Genomic DNA, 19,346 nt, shown 5'->3' on the forward strand with positions numbered 1-19,346 from the left:
CCGCCCGGGGCGGGTCTCTGCCGCAGGTGGGCAGCTGGTGGCTGTGAAGCAACGAGGGCCAACATGTAGCAACATGTCTCGAAATAGCATCACAACCATTTCCAAGGTTCATTCGTAACGGCCTGCTCCAGCGAGGTGGTAAGTGGGTTCCACAAGGGGGAAAGAAAAGGATATAAGGACCAGTTCCTCGCAAGAAGGGGCATCTCACTTTATCATCATCAACAGCATCAACATCTTCAATATAGTTCTTCACTGCAGGCAGTTATTTACACATCTCCAATATCATACTAGTACATCCCTATTCATACATTTACTACACCATCACCATGCCTTCTACACCTTCCAACTCCCGTCCTTCCTCCAGCAGTGGAAACAAGGGCAAACAAGCCGCCTCACCCGCATCCAGCGTCGAGAGCTTCGAGTTCTCGGGCTCCACCACGGTGGACAAGCTTGACCCGCACTTCGGCACCATGATGAAGTCCAAGACCACCTTGCGGAAGCTCAAGACCGCCGGAGGCTTGGGAGAGAAGGCCAAGAAACTTGCAAACAAGACTGGTAAGCCTGTCAAGGTCAAGGGCGGTCTCATCAAGGGCAAGGCGCATCCGTCCTCGTCGACCGCCGACGGCATGGTTATCTCAGTCAGGATGCAAGACCAGAGCGGCGAGTACCTAGATACCGGTAAGATGCACTTTGAAACAGATTTGTACTGCGAATTTGAGGCTAACCCTTGTAATGAAGTCCATCTTAAGCAAGATGGGCAGGTTACTTACCAGCAAACCAAGGCTGATCAGAAGAGCACCGGAAAGAGGGATGGTGTGCTGTAGGAACCTTTAGAGCACCACGGAGTGATGCAGGGGGTATAAGATACAATATTTTTTAGAAATATGCAGGCATATAACCATACTTTGCTACCTAGGTATACAATTATCTAAACTCAGAGCACCGTCGTACTTTTACTATTGATGTCGACACTATATGTTTTGGGTCTCAAGTACTTATTTATTATTGTGTGAAGGCGACATGTATGCATATACGGAATGGGAGCGAAAAAGGACGAACCTACACATTAATCTTAAAGTTAGTAGTACTAGAACTGAACTACTGAACGGCTTATTATGTTAGTGTGAAATACCACACCACTCTACGACCTACAGGGTATAAAATACGACTACAGACTGCACTTAAACAATCACCGAGCATTGAAAGGTACAGGCTGGTTCACACCTGGCCGCATAAGTTGATATAGACATGAAGGCAACCTGGACCTGCAAAAGCACAAGTTTTCGATTCCGTCAGCCTGCCCTGTGCTGGCTCAAATTTCAAAATTGTTTTCCAAGGATTGACGCTCTCAAATGGACGAATGTGATCTAAGAAGTTAGTAACTCTACCACTCGTCACCTCGGGCTATCCTAACAGCCGTGTTTGCTTCTCCGAGTAGCACATGAAGTAGTTTGCAACACACCTCGCTCATTTTAATCGTACCACAGAGTCGATGAACGATGCAACAGCAACCGGCAGATTACTCAGCCCGTAAGTTCGGAAAGATCCGAAATCACTGCGCATGTGGCGTAAAATATCTTGGACAAAAGCCTTGCAGTAAAACCCTTCCTCAGCAAGGCTGTAGAAACAACGGATATCCAGTGATGACGCCATAAGGGGCAGGCAAAAGTATCCTTGTATTTCTGAAGGATCAAAGTGTGCTTTTGAACTAATTCATGGGGTTTCCAAATGCCATATCGTTAAAGTCAGGTACCAAGAACTCTTCCAAGCAATAGTCCACACATTCTCCCATGTCATGCCGCCACACTACAACAACTCCTTTCTTGACAGGATGCGGTCCAGAACCGTCAAAAGCTTACCTTCGCAGTCGGGGACCATCTCCACCGACCTCCATGCCACAAACCTGTCCGGGCGAACAAGCACGCACCCAGCGTCCGCGACCTCACGTCTGGTGTACCACTCTCGGTAGACATCATGGTAGTCAAGGCCGTAGCCTATTCCGTAGCTATTGATCGGTATCCCCGTCTTTTGAGAAATCCTGTCCGCGGCCTGTTTCCAGGGGTCGCCCCCGTGTCCAGTCAGGAGGCAAAAGGAACCCTTCCCAGCTACATCCTGGGTCGAGATCTCCTTCCTGCGCGTTGACCATTGGTCCAGCCACGCATGCGGGAGACGACTGCCCGGGTATGTGCTGACTTGAATGTTGACCAGGCGGTTTCCTTCAAGCGGCAATCTCGGATGGCTCTCGTCGTCCAGATAGACCGCATTGGACGTATACCATTGATTCATGGTAGCGCCCAGACTCTCCGCCTCCTGCCTCATGCCTTCGAAGGCGGCGTGCAACCTGGCACGACAAGCTGCACCTTCTGGCGTGCCACTGGACAGATCATTTATGTGCTGCATCCCTTCTTCTTGGGTCGCTGCAAACATGCCGAGTGCTTCCCAGATCTTAGAGTGCAGCTGAATGCCATAGTTGGCATCCTTGACGACATCCGCTCCAACAGGCTGCCTCTCAGCATCGTAGGAATCTAGGAGCCCTGGGCCCGCCAGACCCTTTTCAACATAGGCAATCTTCCAACCCAGATTGTACGCATCCTGAATGCACGTGTTGCTCCCAAGCCCGAATGTTGGGGGGTGGCGATGAGCCGCGTCACCTAGGAGGAATACACTTTGCTCCCGGGAGAAGTCGACCGCAACGGTGTCGCGCAGTACCCACGGGTCAAGCCTCTGAACTTCGATATTCACGGAATCATCCCCAATAAGCTCTTTGATATAGTCTATCAGCTCAGTACTCTTTGGTGTCAAGTCCTTGAAAGGATCTTCTGTCGCTCCTGGGGTGAAGGCGACCAACATCCATTGCTTCCACGGCCTGATCATTCTGAGTGTCGGGCTGATTCCGAATCTTGTCTTGCGATCCGGCTTCATTAGCCAATGCAGGCCTGCCTGTCGTGCCGGGTGCATGACGTGGTCAAGATCAGCTTTCAGTAGAACATTACAAGCAACGCCCCCACTTGCGTTCTGGGTGAATTCGAAGTTGAGCAAACGAGCCACGCTGCTACGCGCCCCGTCGGCGCCAAAGATATACTTGGCGTGGATCTCGAAAGTATTATTGGTGATCAAGTCCTGGATATCACAAATCCAGATGCCAGATGCACGTTTGACGTGGATGAGCTTGGTCGAAAAGCGCACGTCGAAGCCATGTTGAGAAGCAAATTTGGCCAGGATGGGGTCCAGATAGCTTTGGGGGAGGTCGGTCCACTCGCAGGGTGAGGCTATATTCTGGTCTCCCTAGGTATAACAGATGAGCACATAGCTGCTGAACGTGCTGTGGGATGGGTGTGCATGCCATTGTGTCAGGGTGAGAGCCCAGTAATGAAGTCTTCCATACTCCTCGCCGACCATACTGCGACACCATCGCATAGCCTGTATGGCGGGGCCCCTCGTGGCTTGACTCAAAGCATCATCTTGCAATCCAAGGTCCCTCAAGCATTCTAAAAGAAAAATTCAGTTCAAGTTTTACAACGGCTTATCTGGACGGGTAGAAAGAATACTTACCCATTCCAAATGGATTCAATATATGTGCTCTAGGCGTATCTGCCGTGCAGGAGGCACTCGATATTATCAGCCCTCGTAAGCCTCCAGTTCAAATTAGCTCAATGGACAGTCTTCGATACGCCTTGAAATGCGCTATCGTACCATTCTGTCCGAGAAAGGCCCCGAGGGCAGCGCCCGCCGGCCCACATCCTATCACGAGAAAGTCGGTCTCTGTTGCAGGATTCATCCTATACAATGTGTTGACTGCGTATAGGTAGTGAGAGATAGAGCCAGCATCTAGACCGATAGCCAAGAGTCCTTATTGTATACGAACTCATAATGGCAAGCTCAGAACGGCACTTGAAACACTAATAAGCTGACATCAGCGCTATCTAGGGAGGTACAGCTTAGAAATATGAATGCAGCGGACCAGAAGGCTTGCTTTTTGTGGTAGCATTCGGGTGACATGTGTGCGGAGACATCCACAACCCAGCCCATCGGCAAAAGTTACTCTTTCAAGCACTCCTGAAGTCCTTTCCCCTCCCGAGTACAAGGGTTGGAGGGCTATTTAGGTACCTAAGACCTGTCCCTTCCCAACAAAGCAGAGTACACGGTGGGAACTCTTGTCGAGCTGTCGTTTACTTGCAAGGTTGGAATGTGAGGCCGTGGGCATGCACAAGCCTCTCATCCATGGACCTTTGTCTGGCTTGCAGATCGTGTCAATTTTGCCTATAAAAGGCTATCATCATTAGGGAACTTGATGGATTGTTCTTTTGATCTCAACACAACTACCCTATGCTCATGTGCGTTATAAATCCGGGTAACATCATGGGACAAAGAACACAATCCCATTGTTTTTGTGCATTCAAGATCTTCATTGTACCTGTAGACTTCCGGCTTTGTTCTCTCCTGTGGGGACAATAGGTATCGGATCACGGTGAACAACACTTGCAAGCCTCGTTGTGATAACAGCGGGACACTGAGAGTATATCTGTCTCAGCTTCATAGCACACAGGCAAATCCACTCACCCACCTGAGCACATCCTCCTCTCCGCTACGACTATCCCTGCTCCCATCAATACTGACACAATTTCCATAGAAAAGTGCGAGAAGTAGATAACAACTCACTCATGGACCCGACAACACCAGTGAAGCGCCGCGCCGAACACGTCCAAGCCCTCCACAACCCGCACTTCAAGCCGCTCTGGGAGCCAGCCACGACAGTAGGCGGCAACGCAATCACGTACTCCCTAGCCCACCACTCCTACCAGGAGCACATCGCCAACGCGGGGATGTGCACGTTCTGCACGGACGAGCTGACCTGCCGCGTGTCCGAGGCGGCGAGGCGCCTCAAGGCACAGGGGCTCTTCCACGACGACGAGGCACACATGGACCTCTTCTGGCAGGACACGAGCGGCGGCGGCGTGGACGGCCCCCTCGTGGCCGGCGAGACCATCTTCGTCCGCGCCAGGCACAGCCTCAGGCTGCGGGTGGACGGCGAGCCCGTCGTCTTCCGCGCCAGGAAGACCCACAAGATGTCGGTGGCCGACCACGCCACGGAGCTCGCCGGCGGGATGCCGCCGGCTTGGCGGCACGAGCGCTGTTCTGGTTTCCAGGGCGAGCTCGCGGCGATGGACCGCGCCGAGGCCGCCGAGTCACAAGGTGGTGCCTCGTGGATGGGGCGCCTCAGCCGCAGTCTCTACGGCGGGCAGAGCGAGGAGGCGACGCCCTGGGAGACCAGGTTCATCGGCCTGTTCCACCTGCTCCCGCGGCGGAACATGGACCTCAGAAAGCATATGGCGAGGCTCATCGAGTGGCAGGAGAAGTATCTGAACTTCAGTCACGATAATTGCCAGTGTCGCGAAATAGTGCGGTTAAGAGCCGGGGTAAGTTTCGAGACCGTGCTCATGGAGAGGGTCCTCGAGCGCGTTCATCCTGAGATATGGAACATCATCCCGATGCCCCCGGAGGAAATATGGCGCAACAAAGCCAGGTTCCTGGCCTACTTTCCGGATCGGTCCAGTGGCACCCGCAACGCCGGGTCTATGTGGGACTACCCTTACTCTCGCGGCGAGGTCAATGTTGATGAGACACAGGCAGTCCCTGGGCCCTTACCTCGTGGCTGGCAGCGGCGCTGCCAATATGCCAACACCGTCTGCCACTATAACTCCGAAGGGCGGCTTATAAGCCAAGAGGGGAGTCGTTCACGTCCCACTAATGTGCCTCATGCGTTCCAAGCTTATACGGATGATGAAGAGAATCTTATTGAGCCGTAGCTCCTGCCTACTCACAGAAGTGGCCGATCTCCTTTGTCTACCATCTCCATATTCTAACTAGTTCTCAAGTTCCATATAATTCAACATATCTTGCCTTCCCCCCTATTTTTAATATTTGAATCCATAATTAACCCTGTCTAGCAGCAAAGTCCGTCAACGGGTCGCGAGTCGACATTGTCTTGTCTCCTGAAAACATACAATTACACAAGCAACATTCAAGCTTGCGATCAAGATGCCCTCTCCGCGGTTCCAAACAAAAATAGCCATGACATGACTTCCAGAAGCTTGGTATCACCCCCCAAGAAACCTGCGAGGCTAGCACGTGGACAACAACACCGCAATGAAAAACCAGTTAAGTCTCCCGCAACACACCCGCGCATATATGTCAGCATCACAAGCCAGCTATTATCCTCCCAAGCACATCCCCAATTGATTCCACATGCATATGTACAGCAGTTTCAAATCCCATTCATCCAGCGACTTGCAACGAGGCAGGGCCCACAAGTACCCCCGGCCGAGCGAGAAACAAAAAAAAAAAATCACATGCCCGGCACGCCGTCGCCCCCGTTCTTCATTCAAGTCGCACAACACACACTACCCGGCCGCCTGCCAGCCAGCCAGCCTGCCTAGTCCTTTTGTCCCTGCGGTCCTACACCAGCCAAAAACACACACACACACACACACAAAAACCTGGGACGCATCTATCTATCTACATGTGGCGGCGGTCGCGGCGGCGGGCATGCACATATGCACCGCATTTACCCCTAGATCACCTTGGGCTGAGGTTACATACATATATACGGGCCGCCGGGGGTGGGAGGGAAAGGAAGGAGAGATGAGATTCCAAGTAGAGGTGTGTGTGGGTGTGTGTGTGTGTGTGTGGCTGGCCGGTTGGGAGGTGGCCACCCGCCCAGTCGTCTGAACCTCACTTACTTGCTGCTTGGTGCAGCTATAGCCGACCCAGACAGACAGACCACTCTCGCCCGATCCGTGTCTATTACACAGAGATCAGGAGACCCTACCCAACTCGGGAATATCACGGATGTGGCAAAGATAATAGTATTACAAGCCAGTGTGAAAAAAAAAAAAAAGGTCATCGCATAGGTGGCGACCGAGAATTATCAACGACATCTCTCTCGGCCGCCTTCGTCCCGAGTTCCCGCCCTACGCCGCCGCCGATCAACGCACGCAACCCATCTCTCATCAACATGCGTGCGTGTGTGTGTGTGTGCGTGTATGGGTAGCACGACACGACGCACCCTTATATAAGCAGATGACTTAACTCAGGCCTGCACGGGGGGAAACTCCAGGAGCCGTGGTTGGGAAAGGGACGCAAGGGGACAACAGCAGTGCCGGGTCTTTTCCAACAACCCTACCAATGCTGCGCAGCAGATCGGTCGGGCTCGAATCGATTATCCCTGTGCATACATACATACATTTCCCCGAGGAAAGAAAAAAAAAACGAAATAGGCTGTGATGTGCGCGCGGTGTGTCCACGGGTGTGGTATATAGTCACAAAGAAAATGCAAGAGGAAACGGGCAAAAAAGGCTGGTCCAGCCAGCCAGCCAGCCCCCAATCCGAGGGGGAAAAAAGGGGTCGTAAGAAGACAAAAGAAACCAACCTACCTGTGAAACCAGGCCCGCTGCACGGCTTGCGTCGTCGCACAGCATTGTGTCGCTCGCTGACCGGTTGGCCCGCGTGCGTGCAGTGGGGCAGCACTCGAGCAATATGGCAGACCCGGGCCCCGGAGACAGATTTGATGTGTGCGCAGTCGCACCGGTGGCGTGGTGTGCAGGCGTTATTAAAAAAGAGAGAGCTTGGGGCACAGTGCTCACTAGCCTGAACGACACTTGTGCTAGCTGGCAGCTCTATATGTATGTATGTATGTATGTATGTATGCACGCAATTGCGTACGCGCGTGCGTGCGATGTGCGTCTTGCAGGGTGAGTGAGTTGCTGGCGTCTCCCCAGTGGCTCTTTGCGCCGTTGATCACCCATTGCCAGCCTGGGCCAGTGCCGAGTGAGACCGGGGCTACTGTCCCGTTGGTGATGTGGCTGATGCTTGCGCCAGTGAGTGCTTTGCTCGCATCCTCGAGCGCATGGTAGTAAGCAAGCCATAATAACCGCAGAGATCCGTAGGCGACGAGGCAGCCAGCCAGTAATGAAGCCGGGGCAATGTTACCGTACCCGGTGGCGTCAGTCAGTCAGTGCACTCACACACGCTGACACGTAGTGTAGATGCTGGGAACTAAACCATTGGTGAGGCTCGTCGGCGGAACACCGAGATGGGAACAGGGACCCGGGATACCTACGATAGCCGGGCGTGCATGCGCCCCCGCGCGCCCGATACAAACCGAGGGTCCGATCTATGCTGAACAACGAACGCGAGCCAGCCCTGGGAGGCAATAGACTCAATCGTCAAGCAGTGAAGATCAATCCAATGCGTACAACCACACACCCCCCCAGCCCAGCTGTCGTCTCGTCTACTCGCTGGTGAGGCAAGCAACATTGAATTGAACTGGCAGGCTGGCCGGCCGTTCCGGTAGTGGCATTCAACACCAGCGCTACTGTCTGGTGTGGCCTGGAGGTCCCAGGTTGCTTGAGGCGGGCCAGTCGCCAGCTGCCCCCGGTGCCGCCCATGACGTAGGGGCAGCCTCCCTCGAGTCTGTTGGTTCGAGAGTCGAGAGTTGCCCCCGACCTGTTCAGCCGTTGCGGACCACGGCGGCTGCAGGACTGCCTGCAGGACTAGCAGCTAGCCCGCCCTGGGCCCTGGGGGCACTCGGGAGGTTCGTTTCTTCAAGAGAGCCCTGAGCCCCAGGACCCCTGCGAGAGGAAAAGGGCGCCAAGGGAGTGTGGGGAAAGCTCTAGCAGCAGGTATGGTATGTATATGCAATGCACACACATCCTGACTGCAGTCTGCTAGATATCAAATCGGGTGGGTGGTGGCCGTGGTGGGTGGCTGGATGGACGGGCAGCATGGGATGGAGAAGCCCTCCCGTGCCGGCAAGGGGCCTGTTGTATACTGTGCACCTACACCACACAGGCGAGACGTGTGTATGTACGGAGTAGGACGCAGGCAAGGCAGGCTGCCCAGGATGGACATATGCACACTGAGCTGTCGTGGCGTCACCGTAGCTGCTCTGGGTCCGCCGCCCATCCGTTCCTTCAGGGCCCCGATGCAAGACAAAACCCGAGCAGCTAGCCAGCCAGCTGCTGTAGGTCTCCTGCGTCCCGAGGTCCCCAACCGATGTCTCAGTGCTATTCCGTGGTGTGGTGTCTGCCTGCCTGTCTCTCCCAGCCCGCTCAAGCTGCCGCCGTGGAGTCGGCGGCGCAAGCATCAATCGTCACCCAACCCACCTGCCCACCCACCACCACCACCTGGGCACCACCATGACTGCATAGTGGCCAGATAGGCTCGGTTCCTCTGCATGGCGGCGATCTTGGAAGCCATCACAGAAGCACTAGAAAAGTTTTGTTGCCCGCCCTTCCTTCCGCCCTTCCTTCCCCCCAGCAAGAGCCCAGCCACGCAAGCACGCACGCACGCACGCAGCCACGATGCGATGTGCCATGCGAGCGATTCGAAATGCACAAGGCGTCAATCTGTCCTCCTTCCTAATCGCCCAGCCGTTGATCATCTCGTGCTCCCAGCTACGAAAGTGCCGTCATCCCGCCCGTCGTGGCAGCGGCAGCGGCAGCGTTGGTGGCGCGCCAACCAGTACAAAGAGAAAGGTATCGTTCTTGGCTGGCTCATGGGAAAGGGTTCTGCCAGCTGCCCTTGTGTACACCCGTCCGTCCCTCGCGATATTATTCGCCTGCCCACGTCCAAGCTCCTATTTCCTCCGATGAATACCATTGTCCATCCGCTCAGCCGCCGATCGACGTCGCCGCCCCGACAAGCCGGTTCCGGAGGCTCGAGCGTCGTTGACAGGGCCGAACAAAAATAACACTTGTGTAACGCTGAGACCGGAGGCAACAAGAAGACGAACAGAAACCGCCGGTCGCAGCCTGAGCCGTCGGGTAAAATCGCACAAGGCCAATGTTGTTGATATCATAACCAAACCAAGCCTTCTAGAAACGGTGCTGATTTGCGCCCCGATGGCAACCAAAGACTTGGTTGTTGTTGGTGAACGTGTGGGACGGGCTCTAAAAGGTTGGCCACCCACATCCCACTCTGCCACTCTGCCACTGTAGGGTTCCCTTCCCTCGCTAGCACGCGCAGGGCGCGCCGGCGCTGGCACCAATGCAAGTGCGGTGTCATCCTTCCTCCTCGAGTCTACCTACATAATGTAAGACCGAGGGCCGGGGGCCGGGGGGCCCCCAAGAATTAAGGGTCCGCGCTGGGGCCCGCCGTTGAGTAACCTCTTGTCCGCACGCTGAAGAAACGTTTGCATTACACTTGCTGGGCGGTGGCCAATCAGCATTTTCTCCCAGACCTGATGGGTTTACTGGCCTGAATTGAACTTGCAGTTCGAAAGTGCAACAATAAACTGTTCCCAAGATGCTCATCACACACCCAGGTGCCGAGAACGCGCGACTAGCTCCGTGGCTGGCGTCTCAGAGCCGCGGACTCCCTGTCATGGATGGCACCTATTCTGCTCTTTGGTCGCAGGTGGCCAGTAGCGAGGGACGTCAGCCCGCGAATGCCACGAGCACATCACTTATTCCACCGACCACAATGATTCTCAATCCCCCTCGAGCGCGAGGCGGCGACCCGCCTCGCAGGGCCGCCCGTCGGTCAGGGTGACACAAATCGAGGTCAACCGGACCTGTTTCGTCGTCCCTCTCACGACGCGCCCGGCTGCACGAGCATGCGCCATCGTTTCGCCACTGCCTGCAAAAACGCCCCCCATTCCCGTGCAAAGTGCGTATCGCATGTATGTATGTGTGTGGCTTTTTGTGCAGGTTGCAGCGTTATCCTGCCCAGCTCTCCACAACCTGTCGGCCATCGTCATAGTCTCGCACCGCGTGGGTCTGGTCTGGCCTGGGCCCCGCGAACACAGCGAACATGACGGCGAGGGCATCAACGATTTTGATACACGTCAAATAACATGTAGGCTTGCAGCTAGCTGCCCTCTCATCCACCTCACCTCACAGTGCGCCGGGACACACAACAGCACCCCGGCCTTCCGCCGTCCCGAGGAATCACCCCACGACCGCGCCGGCGGCGACATGGGCTAGGCTACAAACAGCCGTTGGCGGCAGCAGGGCCCAGCGGCGGCAGCAAGGCCAAGCCCCCAGGGCCCGACCTAGCCTCGACCACCGGGCTATTGTCGGAGAGTCCCACAGACGGGCGGGTCTTTCTTTGTTCCCGCCCTGCTTGCCCTAGTGCGGTGGGCAGGCAGGCAGGCTGGCAGCCCCCGCAAGTGGTTCAACGAGGGCTGCCCACTGGCTGGCTGGCTGGCCCAGAGCATCGAGGACACGCTGATGCTATTTCTGTTGTCGTGCAATATGAGTCGTCATATGCCCCCCGTCTCTCTCTCTCTGCAGGCACGGGCAGACTTTCCCAATCACGAACTTTTCCGTGATGATCACTGTCAAGTCATCCAGAACCCTTTGCCCTCTCCCCCCCCCCGATACACACATTGCGGGAAGCCACGAGGAACATTGAACGGAAACGGAAGCGGAAAAGACCTGGGCAGCCTGCTTCCACCTACCACCGGAATTAAGAGCGCATCAATTTCCCCTTCCGAAGACGACAGCAGCAAGGTTAGCGTGGCCTGCGGCTCTGCGCAGAATCAAAAAATAGCTCGTCCCATCGCCGCCGCCCTTACCCACCTGCGCTTATGATAATCGGCGCTCGGGGCAGCTCCGATGCGGAAGCGTTAACTGACCGGTGCCTGCGCTGGTTGGCTGCCGGGAGGCGGGTCCCGCTGCTCGCCCACCTGGGCACCTGATACTGTGTACTGTACTCCGTACGGGGTACGTTCTCATCAGCGAACCCCAGCCCCAGCCGACATAACTCAGTCTTCTGGCCCGCGTGGGGCCCTCGATGTGGAAAGCCGGCGACAGGGTCAGTCCGAGCTCGGGCCCAGATAACAGTACAGACCAGTTGGCGTTCATGGCATAGCGAGCCCACCGGCTGGCTTCTGGACGTTCTCCCGCAGGTAGGGAGAACTGCAAGGGACCGGTTCGCCTTGCCCACCACGCCTCTGCCACGTTGGAAGAGGATGGCAACATTTCCGTGACGCCGAAGCTACGGAAATAGTGGTGAGTATATTAGATCTCCATCGCCATCGGACGGGGTCAGTGCGCCCTCCCAAACCTTGGCCCGATGCTGGGTACTATGTAGGTGCTCAAGTGGTGGCCGCCGCAAGGTGGCAGACAGGGTGAGCGCATGGCCAGCCGGCCAGCCAGCCACTCAGTCACTCAGTGTTCTGGAAACAAACGCCCCAAGACGACCAGCCTGGCGCCCAGAGCCGGTAGTCGACGGGCATTTGCAAGGGCCAAGCGGGAAGCAGGATATTTCCTGGTTCCCAACGGGCCCAGCTTCTTCGCGATGGCGCCGTCCCCTTCTTAGCACCCGGCACTGGCACAGTAGCATTGTAAGTTGCGACGCATCAGCACTAGCCGCGCAGGAAGGCAGCGGATGATGTCCGATGGGACATCACCTGCTGCGTAATGAGAAAGCCCACCTGGGATGGGAGTGGTTCGTCAATTCGTTTAGCACCGATCCCCACATCCCGCATCCTGGACAAGCTAGCATGGGGAGCCCTAAGCACCCCTTTTTCCGGGGTAGAGACCGCTATAGCCAAGGGCCCCCTTGACCCCGTACCGAGTAACACGCTACCGCTGTGCGGTAGGTCGTGCCCCCACACACATAGACATACCACACCTTGACTGTTTGCTCCAGCGGTAGTCAAACAATACCGCCTGGAAGGGTGGAAGACTGTCCACCCCCATCCCAAGCTGGTGGCCAATGGCCCTGAAGCAACTCTGAAAATGACGTCCTGTGTAATCACTGACAAACGAAGCCGCAGCGCCAGAGAGTTCTTGTTCCCAAAAGCTTCTTCCCTGCAAGGGTGGCGAAATTGGGGAACGACCCATCCGTCCGTAAGAGGCAAGCTCCTCGAGTTACTCGACGCAGCCAGCCGTCGCTGCGCTCTGAACAGGAAGCTTATACCGTGGTAGCTAGAGGCATGGCTACAAGCTTTCCGCTCCACGTCAGCGAACCAGCCCGTGAAAAGAAATGAGGATGCCTTTCGGTAAGAAAAAAAAAAGGCGAGCAAAGTTCGATGAGCATTGGCGGTCACGAAACTCGTACCGCAATGTCCTGTCAGCCTGTGTGGTGATCGTCCTGCTGTGGGGTCTTGATCCCAGATCCCTGAAAGGTATCGTCGAGGGAGGGTCCAAGGGCATCACAGACCAAGACGAGACCAGAGCTCCTACCTGCCTGCCAGCCTGCTCGGCTGCCTGATGTCCGTCCCAGGATGAGCGTCGAAGAACTGTGGAGGGTTGCAGTTCAGGCGACGCTCGATCCAATTCGAGTTCGCGTAGAAAAAAACCAATGGTGACTAGAATCCCAACCTCTGCGATCGAGGATAAACAACCCCCAATCATTAATACTGTGACTATACCTACCTTCTCAGATGGACCCTCGCATTGGAGTAATCTTCCTTTTATTGTGGGTGTCACCATTTGGAGAAATCATTCCCGCGAGACCATTCGAGGCTCGGTGCCGCACGGCTGCACGGTCGACCATCGTTACCCTGTTCGGAGATGAAGGCGGGTAAGTAGGGGGTCCGAAACTTTTCCACATTCTGTGAAAGTCTGGGGAAGACAGGGGCACAAGGGTTTGGCTCTCCAGCTCTACACTAGGTACGGAGTAATGTTGGAGGCCCGCAGGGATTCTCCCATCATCTCCAAACGGGAACCACATGATGCCCCTTGGTTCAGGTTGGAGACAAGAGGAATGGAAACTCGAGAGGTAGGGTCCATCTCCAAGTGCTCTGGGCATTGGGGGAGTACCCTCGAAGTAATGGTGATTGGGGTCGCCGCCATCCCAAGGCTTGGGGTACCCGCAGACTCGAGAGCGGCCGCCGACTCCGAAAGGAGTAGCATTGTGTGACTTGCTGCATCTGCCAACAATAATATCAAGATTCGGAGTATATTCGGCCTGCAAATGCAATTTGTGGAGCGCTGTGATTCGACAATGCTTTCGTGTAGGGCGTGGGCTCTCTTGATATATCGCGGCAAGACTCTGGCCGCCTGCACGTGAGAGGTGATCTCACGGAGCGGTTGCGCTGCCTCTACCTGGACAGGCAGGGCTGTTTGTGGGTAGTCAGAATCCACAGTGACGTGCACATCCTCTGCGCGAGCCTGTGTGCGAAAGGGTGTAGTTCGTATCGACTGATTTCGCTGCTGATGGTTGCTTGTTGTCCGGTCGGGATGTGGGAGGGTTATCGACGAGAAAGGAGAAGCCCTCGACACTGTCGTGGAGCTGCCGCGGTGTGGCTCGTGGGCGTGCGAACCACGTGAGAATTGTCCGGGTCCGGCTGGTCCACGCCTGCCACGCCTGCCGTGCTCTTGAAGCGGCGTATGACGGTGGCTTGCAAACTCATGTAGACTATTTGCTGACGATGCGTCGGGGATATCGAGAAACCTCTGCTGTAATAACCGGGGTAGACTTCGACGATCAAGCGAGGGCCAGAACGAATGGCGACATGGGGCTGCAGAAATGGCTCGACCTTTAACGCGGGAATAAACGAAGTCGGCGAATAATCAGATCGCGTTTGGACGCTGCTGAGGTGGCTTGCAGACAATTGTGAGACGACTGTGCCGTCTAGTCCGGGCTAACACATGCCTCAGATATGCGCATCTGACCATCGTCCCGTCTCGGTGGCATGAATTACAGTAGAAGTCGGCCTGGGACCGTCGCCTTTCAAGCACGCGATGAAGACGAAAGCGATTTGGGTCGATGCCAGATTCTCCACGGCCAAGAGAAGCTCACTTTAGCTTGTGCACCTTCAAATCCACACCGCGAAGCTTTCTGTGAAATTCGACCTTATGCAATCAGTCACACCAGAGTTGTGCTGAATAGATGTTGCCAAGAATTGCAGAACGACAGCACATTGGCAGACCGCATGTTTGCAGGTCAGGATCTGGCAGGCGGACAGGATGAAGCGAGTCTGTGTGTCGAAACTTTCGGCGCTCACAAAGAGGCCTTGGCCCGAACCTCAAGAGACGGGCGCAGTAACAACGGCCAGCTGAAGCTTGCTTGCTTGGTGGCTGAAAAACCTGACGGGAAAGGTTCCCAGCGATGCAGTGTCTGCTTGCCTGCATGCGTGCCGGCACGGTGCAAGGTCGTCTCTGGGCAGCGGATTTTCAAGCAAAATGTCTCAGCTGTCATAATCCCATCATCTGGACAGACACGCACTCGGCTGGCAGCGAGGCAGCGAGGCAGGGGCGGCCAGTCAGTCCTCCTTCTGTCCTGGAAGGCGGGAGCCGTGGACTGTGTACTGTGTAGACGGGGATCCGCGTCACGAGGCGCGCCAACTCTGAAACTGATAGTGATGGACATTGCATTGCCGTCCACACATCGGAGATCTGGCGGCTTTGGGAAGTGTCCATCGTCGTTGAGGCTGTGCAAAAGCCGCCTTCCAGGGGAGGTGCGTTAGCGGGATGTTGAACGAGACCGGCTGGGCCTCTCTCTGCACAATCCTTCAGAAATCAGGTGTGCGCCGTGTGACCGGTGACTTGGACTGACCAGGCGCGGCTCGTTCGGAGGCACTGTGCTGCTCACACCTCACATCCCTGGCCGTGCATTGCAGGGGCACCCCCCCTTAACATGTTCTGGGGTCCAGCTGCCAGGTATCGAGGTCTTGGAGGGGCATGGAGGGGTCGAGAGGTGTCCTCGAAGCTCTGGCTTATCAGCACCCTGTCAACCTCAGATAGATGGAGGGGCATTTGGTGCCAGCTCCAGATTGGATGGCTGGCTCATCTGGCGGGGATCCGCAGAGCGTGAAATGTCGCATCCTTCGAGCCTCGGAATTGGGATGACCAGCCAGCTCAATTGCTCATAAAGTCGGTGTGTTTCCCTCACCGAAATGTGCATTGATGCTTTTCCACGTCCAGGGCCGAGACTTGCTTTCAATTCAATGCCCAAAAGCTTGCAACTTGCGCAGTCTGCTCATCGAGGCAACACAAAAGTGCCCCTCCATCGGAGAGAAGCTACTCCAAAGCTGCGAAATGCCCCTCCGGATCGCGGGGCAGAGGGGGCAGATGCAGATTCCTAGGCCAGCTTTCGACCTGAGAGTCCGATAAGCGCCCGCTGTGGATATCGACATGCCTGCATCGAGGAGCCCAGGATCCGCATTGGACGTTTCAGGCATGTCGAGTCTCAGACCTGATGATTAGGGACCGCTGTGAGCGATATAGTAAACCGGGGCAGCGAGGATGTGGTGGGCCCAGGAGATGGGAGCGGCCCGAAGATGGAGGGCCGCCCAGCTCTTTCTGGCTTGCCTCGAGCGGTTGGACACGTGAAAGAGGGAGACTGGGGGCAGGGAATTGCATCACGACCGGATGGCTCAATTCTTTCGTCAGCGAGGCTGGTGCGGCCGCTCGTGTCATCTCACACGGTTGTGGGAGCATCCGATGTTCAATCAGTCCCGATCACTTCATGGGAGTTGCATTGAGTGCCGCACATCACTGCCCTGCATCGCGTGTCCCTAGCTTCGATCGTAGGTTTTTTGAGCTGATCCGCTGGACTTCGGCAATGCTTGTCCAGTGCTTCCAAACAGTGGCCTGCATCCCTTGTCTTGGTCGGTCTCCCTGCAGAAATGTCCACGACTGCTATTGGACGCCTTGGACGGATGGAGACAAGGCCTGAATGTCGCAAGTCTTTAAACCTCTGTAGCGCTTACGAACAAGCCGGACCTCTGGCGAATTGGTGGAGCATGGGAGCGTGCATATGCGGTGATAAACTGCTGAGATCCCAGTGAGACTGCGCATAGCGGTCCACGCCCAGCCTGGCGTCTCAGTGACAGGGTCACGGTGTGACCGATGTTGCTCGCTCATGAGGCAGTAATAAGCCCTACTGGAAGCAGCTTGTCTGCGGCATCTCGACAGCAGCGGAGACAACAAACACCGGACCTCTGTGTGCCGTCACGCAGAAGAGCAACATGAGCCGCGTTGCTTGCTTGCTTGATCAGTGGTTTGGAATACCTTCCTTGCGGATCAAACCACCGGACGGCCACTTTATTTTCTCCCGACGTTGAACGGATTGGCCTCGATCCAGAGCTTCAGAAACGTTTTCGACGTCATCGCACTCGAGGTGCGCTTCGGGTCAGATCATGCAATCAATCCCAGGGGTTTGATAGCCTAACTGGCCGACTCACACAACAGCGCTCGCCCAACAAGCACCAGCGACTGCGTGCAAGGACCATGGTTGCTGCTGTGCACACCGTGTGCCTAGACCAGACCAGCAGCACGTCTCATCTGTCCAACGGCAGAGTAGCCAATCCGGCGGATCCTTTCAAGCAGCTTACCTTCCGGATGTTACCTTTATTTATTGAAAGTTGACGGATGCACTTCGGGCCCGTGGTTCCAATGCTGCTGGAGCTCAGGGCCAGGAAAAACAACCAAGGCGCAGGCCCAGGCCGCCCGGAGACTCTCGAGGCGGCCCCGGCTGAGGTCGTGGACAACCTTAGGCCGCGAAGTCATACCTGGCTGAAGCTTTTCACCTTTGAGCATTTGTGGGCAAATCCTTTGCCAACGGCGAGCCACAGTCGGCTCTCCCTTGGGGCCAGTGACCTGGCAGGGTTTGTCACTGCCCAGGTGGCAGGGCCCGGGGGCTGGATGGGATGCGACACTACGGATTAGCCATTTTCCTGCAGGTGACATTTGCAATACCTTGCCTAGCCGAGCAGCAGCTCGCGCACTGTGCCGGCGCTGCTAGTCCATGACCTGCAGCCTGGGAGGCGGCCTGGAAACTCAAGGGACCAAGGGACCAGACTCTGCCCAGCTAATTGACGTTTGCCGCACTAGAAACCTGGGCAGCAGCGAATGGCTATGCTGCACGAAGTCATCGTCCAGTCGAGAGAGCTGGCACCTCGTTCGTTGCAGCTCCTGGGTGACGTAGGGTCGCGGGTGAGTCTGGACTGCACTGCGAGGTTTGGCAGTGGAAGGTGATGATGGATGGAGGTTAGCAGAGCCGCTAGGGCGGCTTAGAACGAGCGTCATCCTCCACCACAATACAGCGAGCCGGGTTGCCAAATGAGGCATATTATGTGGGCGGCGACGACAATCGGCGCCTTCAGCCTCCCATGTACCGGCCCGGGTAATGTTGTGGAAGCTCGATATGGACGGCTTGTCAAGGCTGCCTGGCTGGCTGGCTGGCCCTTCCGGCTTGCATGGCTGAAGTCGATTGCTGGAGCATGCCTTTTCGACACTCAGCTGCGATCAGTGCCGCGCGGGTGCTGTTTCCCTGAGGCCCTTAGGTGTGCGGCGGCTACTTGTTGGGAAAGACGGCCGGGTGTGTCGCGGCCGGTGCTGGGTACTGTACCATGGCGATTGGAGCGAAACCTTGGGCACTCTGGCACTGAGCCTCGCAGGTCAGGCCTCGCTTACCAAAGATTTAGAAAGCCATGACCACACACAAAACTTGGGGATGATAGTACGTCAAGGGTGGGAGCATGCCGCCCAGTGGTTGAGGACCCTGCCGCCGAGCGCTGCACTGTGCGCCACACCAGAAGGCGGCACGATGTGCAGCGGCCAGACGCACCACAGCTAGGCTAAGAAGAGACGAGCGCCATGGTGAGCTGATCGAGCACCACCCCTGGCTGATCAATTTTGGCCCTGTGCCGAGGGTCTCTCTCTGGCTCCTCCTGTACGCACTGCTATCCCCCAGAAGACGAGAGAGAGTACCTAGGCATGTCGGTCTCAACAGGCATCCTGAAATGCAGAAGTTGTTCGTGACGGGTTGTTCGACCAGATCGAAAGTTGAGATGATCGATGACCGGTGTGCAATGGGAACGATGCCCATTTGCATGGAGGCACCCAGCCTGCTTGTTGTCTTGCATGCGGAATGCCATGTGGGAGACACGGTGAGGGGAACAAAAAAAGAGAACGATCGAACAAGCCGGCGGCGAGTTGCTGTTGAAGATGTGTCGCTGCGAGTGTCACATCTGTGCGTACATCAAGATATATTGCCAAAATGCCTAGGGTGAAGCATCTGGGCAGCGAGGCGGCGAGGCGACGAGGCGGTGGTGGGGGGGTCGACAACTGCGACAGTGAATTCCCCAGTCGTGTTGGCCAAGGTCGCAAAGGGCCTTTCTGCCTCGGGTTCAACAAGGTTGGGGAATTGATTGTGCTGGGCCGCTGGTTGCGACGGGCTTGGAGGGATGTTCCAGGCACGCAAGGCCGTCTGCATGAGGGCGAAAGTGTAAATGAGTTCTTTTTTTTGTGGCGGCAACGTTGCAGGTTGCAGGCATTTGAGAGAGCGCAGTGGGCTGCCACTGCCTGACTGCAAAGGTCTCTCAAGCTTGACGCCTTGGGTACTGTACGATTGACTGTGCTGTGTGCAATTGAGCGAGCAAAGAGCAG

General features: G+C 56.0%; 4 protein-coding genes across 4 annotated transcripts; 2 read left to right on the plus strand and 2 right to left on the minus strand.

The window, feature by feature from the left end:
* Positions 1-326: 326 nt before the first annotated feature.
* KVR01_013104 (uncharacterized protein) lies at positions 327-824 on the plus strand (the record flags this gene model as incomplete). The annotated part of the gene is made up of 1 exon (XM_044794203.1): positions 327-824. The coding sequence occupies one exon, from the start codon at positions 327-329 to the stop codon at positions 822-824; it is 498 nt and encodes a 165-aa protein (XP_044637980.1).
* Positions 825-1,806: 982 nt separating this feature from the next.
* On the minus strand, positions 1,807-3,778 carry KVR01_013061 (uncharacterized protein; the record flags this gene model as incomplete). The annotated part of the gene is made up of 3 exons (XM_044782096.1): positions 1,807-3,276; positions 3,307-3,488; positions 3,694-3,778. 3 exons carry the CDS (start codon positions 3,776-3,778, stop codon positions 1,807-1,809), a joined length of 1,737 nt encoding a protein of 578 aa, XP_044637937.1.
* Positions 3,779-4,661: 883 nt separating this feature from the next.
* KVR01_013084 (uncharacterized protein) lies at positions 4,662-5,718 on the plus strand (the record flags this gene model as incomplete). Its single annotated transcript, XM_044781596.1, has 3 exons — positions 4,662-4,955; positions 5,067-5,203; positions 5,628-5,718. The coding sequence occupies 3 exons, from the start codon at positions 4,662-4,664 to the stop codon at positions 5,716-5,718; spliced, it is 522 nt and encodes a 173-aa protein (XP_044637960.1).
* Positions 5,719-12,466: 6,748 nt separating this feature from the next.
* Positions 12,467-14,867, minus strand: KVR01_013041 (uncharacterized protein). The gene is made up of 2 exons (XM_044792631.1): positions 13,171-14,867; positions 12,467-12,947 (listed from the first exon to the last, which is right to left on the minus strand). The coding sequence occupies exon 1, from the start codon at positions 13,759-13,761 to the stop codon at positions 13,390-13,392; it is 372 nt and encodes a 123-aa protein (XP_044637917.1). The 5' UTR covers positions 13,762-14,867; the 3' UTR covers positions 12,467-12,947; positions 13,171-13,389.
* Positions 14,868-19,346: the final 4,479 nt, after the last annotated feature.

This window comes from Diaporthe batatas (genome assembly GCF_019321695.1).
Source record: "Diaporthe batatas strain CRI 302-4 chromosome Unknown Contig00023, whole genome shotgun sequence".
NCBI lineage: Eukaryota > Fungi > Ascomycota > Sordariomycetes > Diaporthales > Diaporthaceae > Diaporthe > Diaporthe batatas.

Bases quoted from the DNA above. Each gene is read 5' to 3' on its own strand.
- KVR01_013041 (XM_044792631.1), bottom strand. From the start codon at position 13,761: ATGCCCAGAGCACTTGGAGATGGACCCTACCTCTCGAGTTTCCATTCC.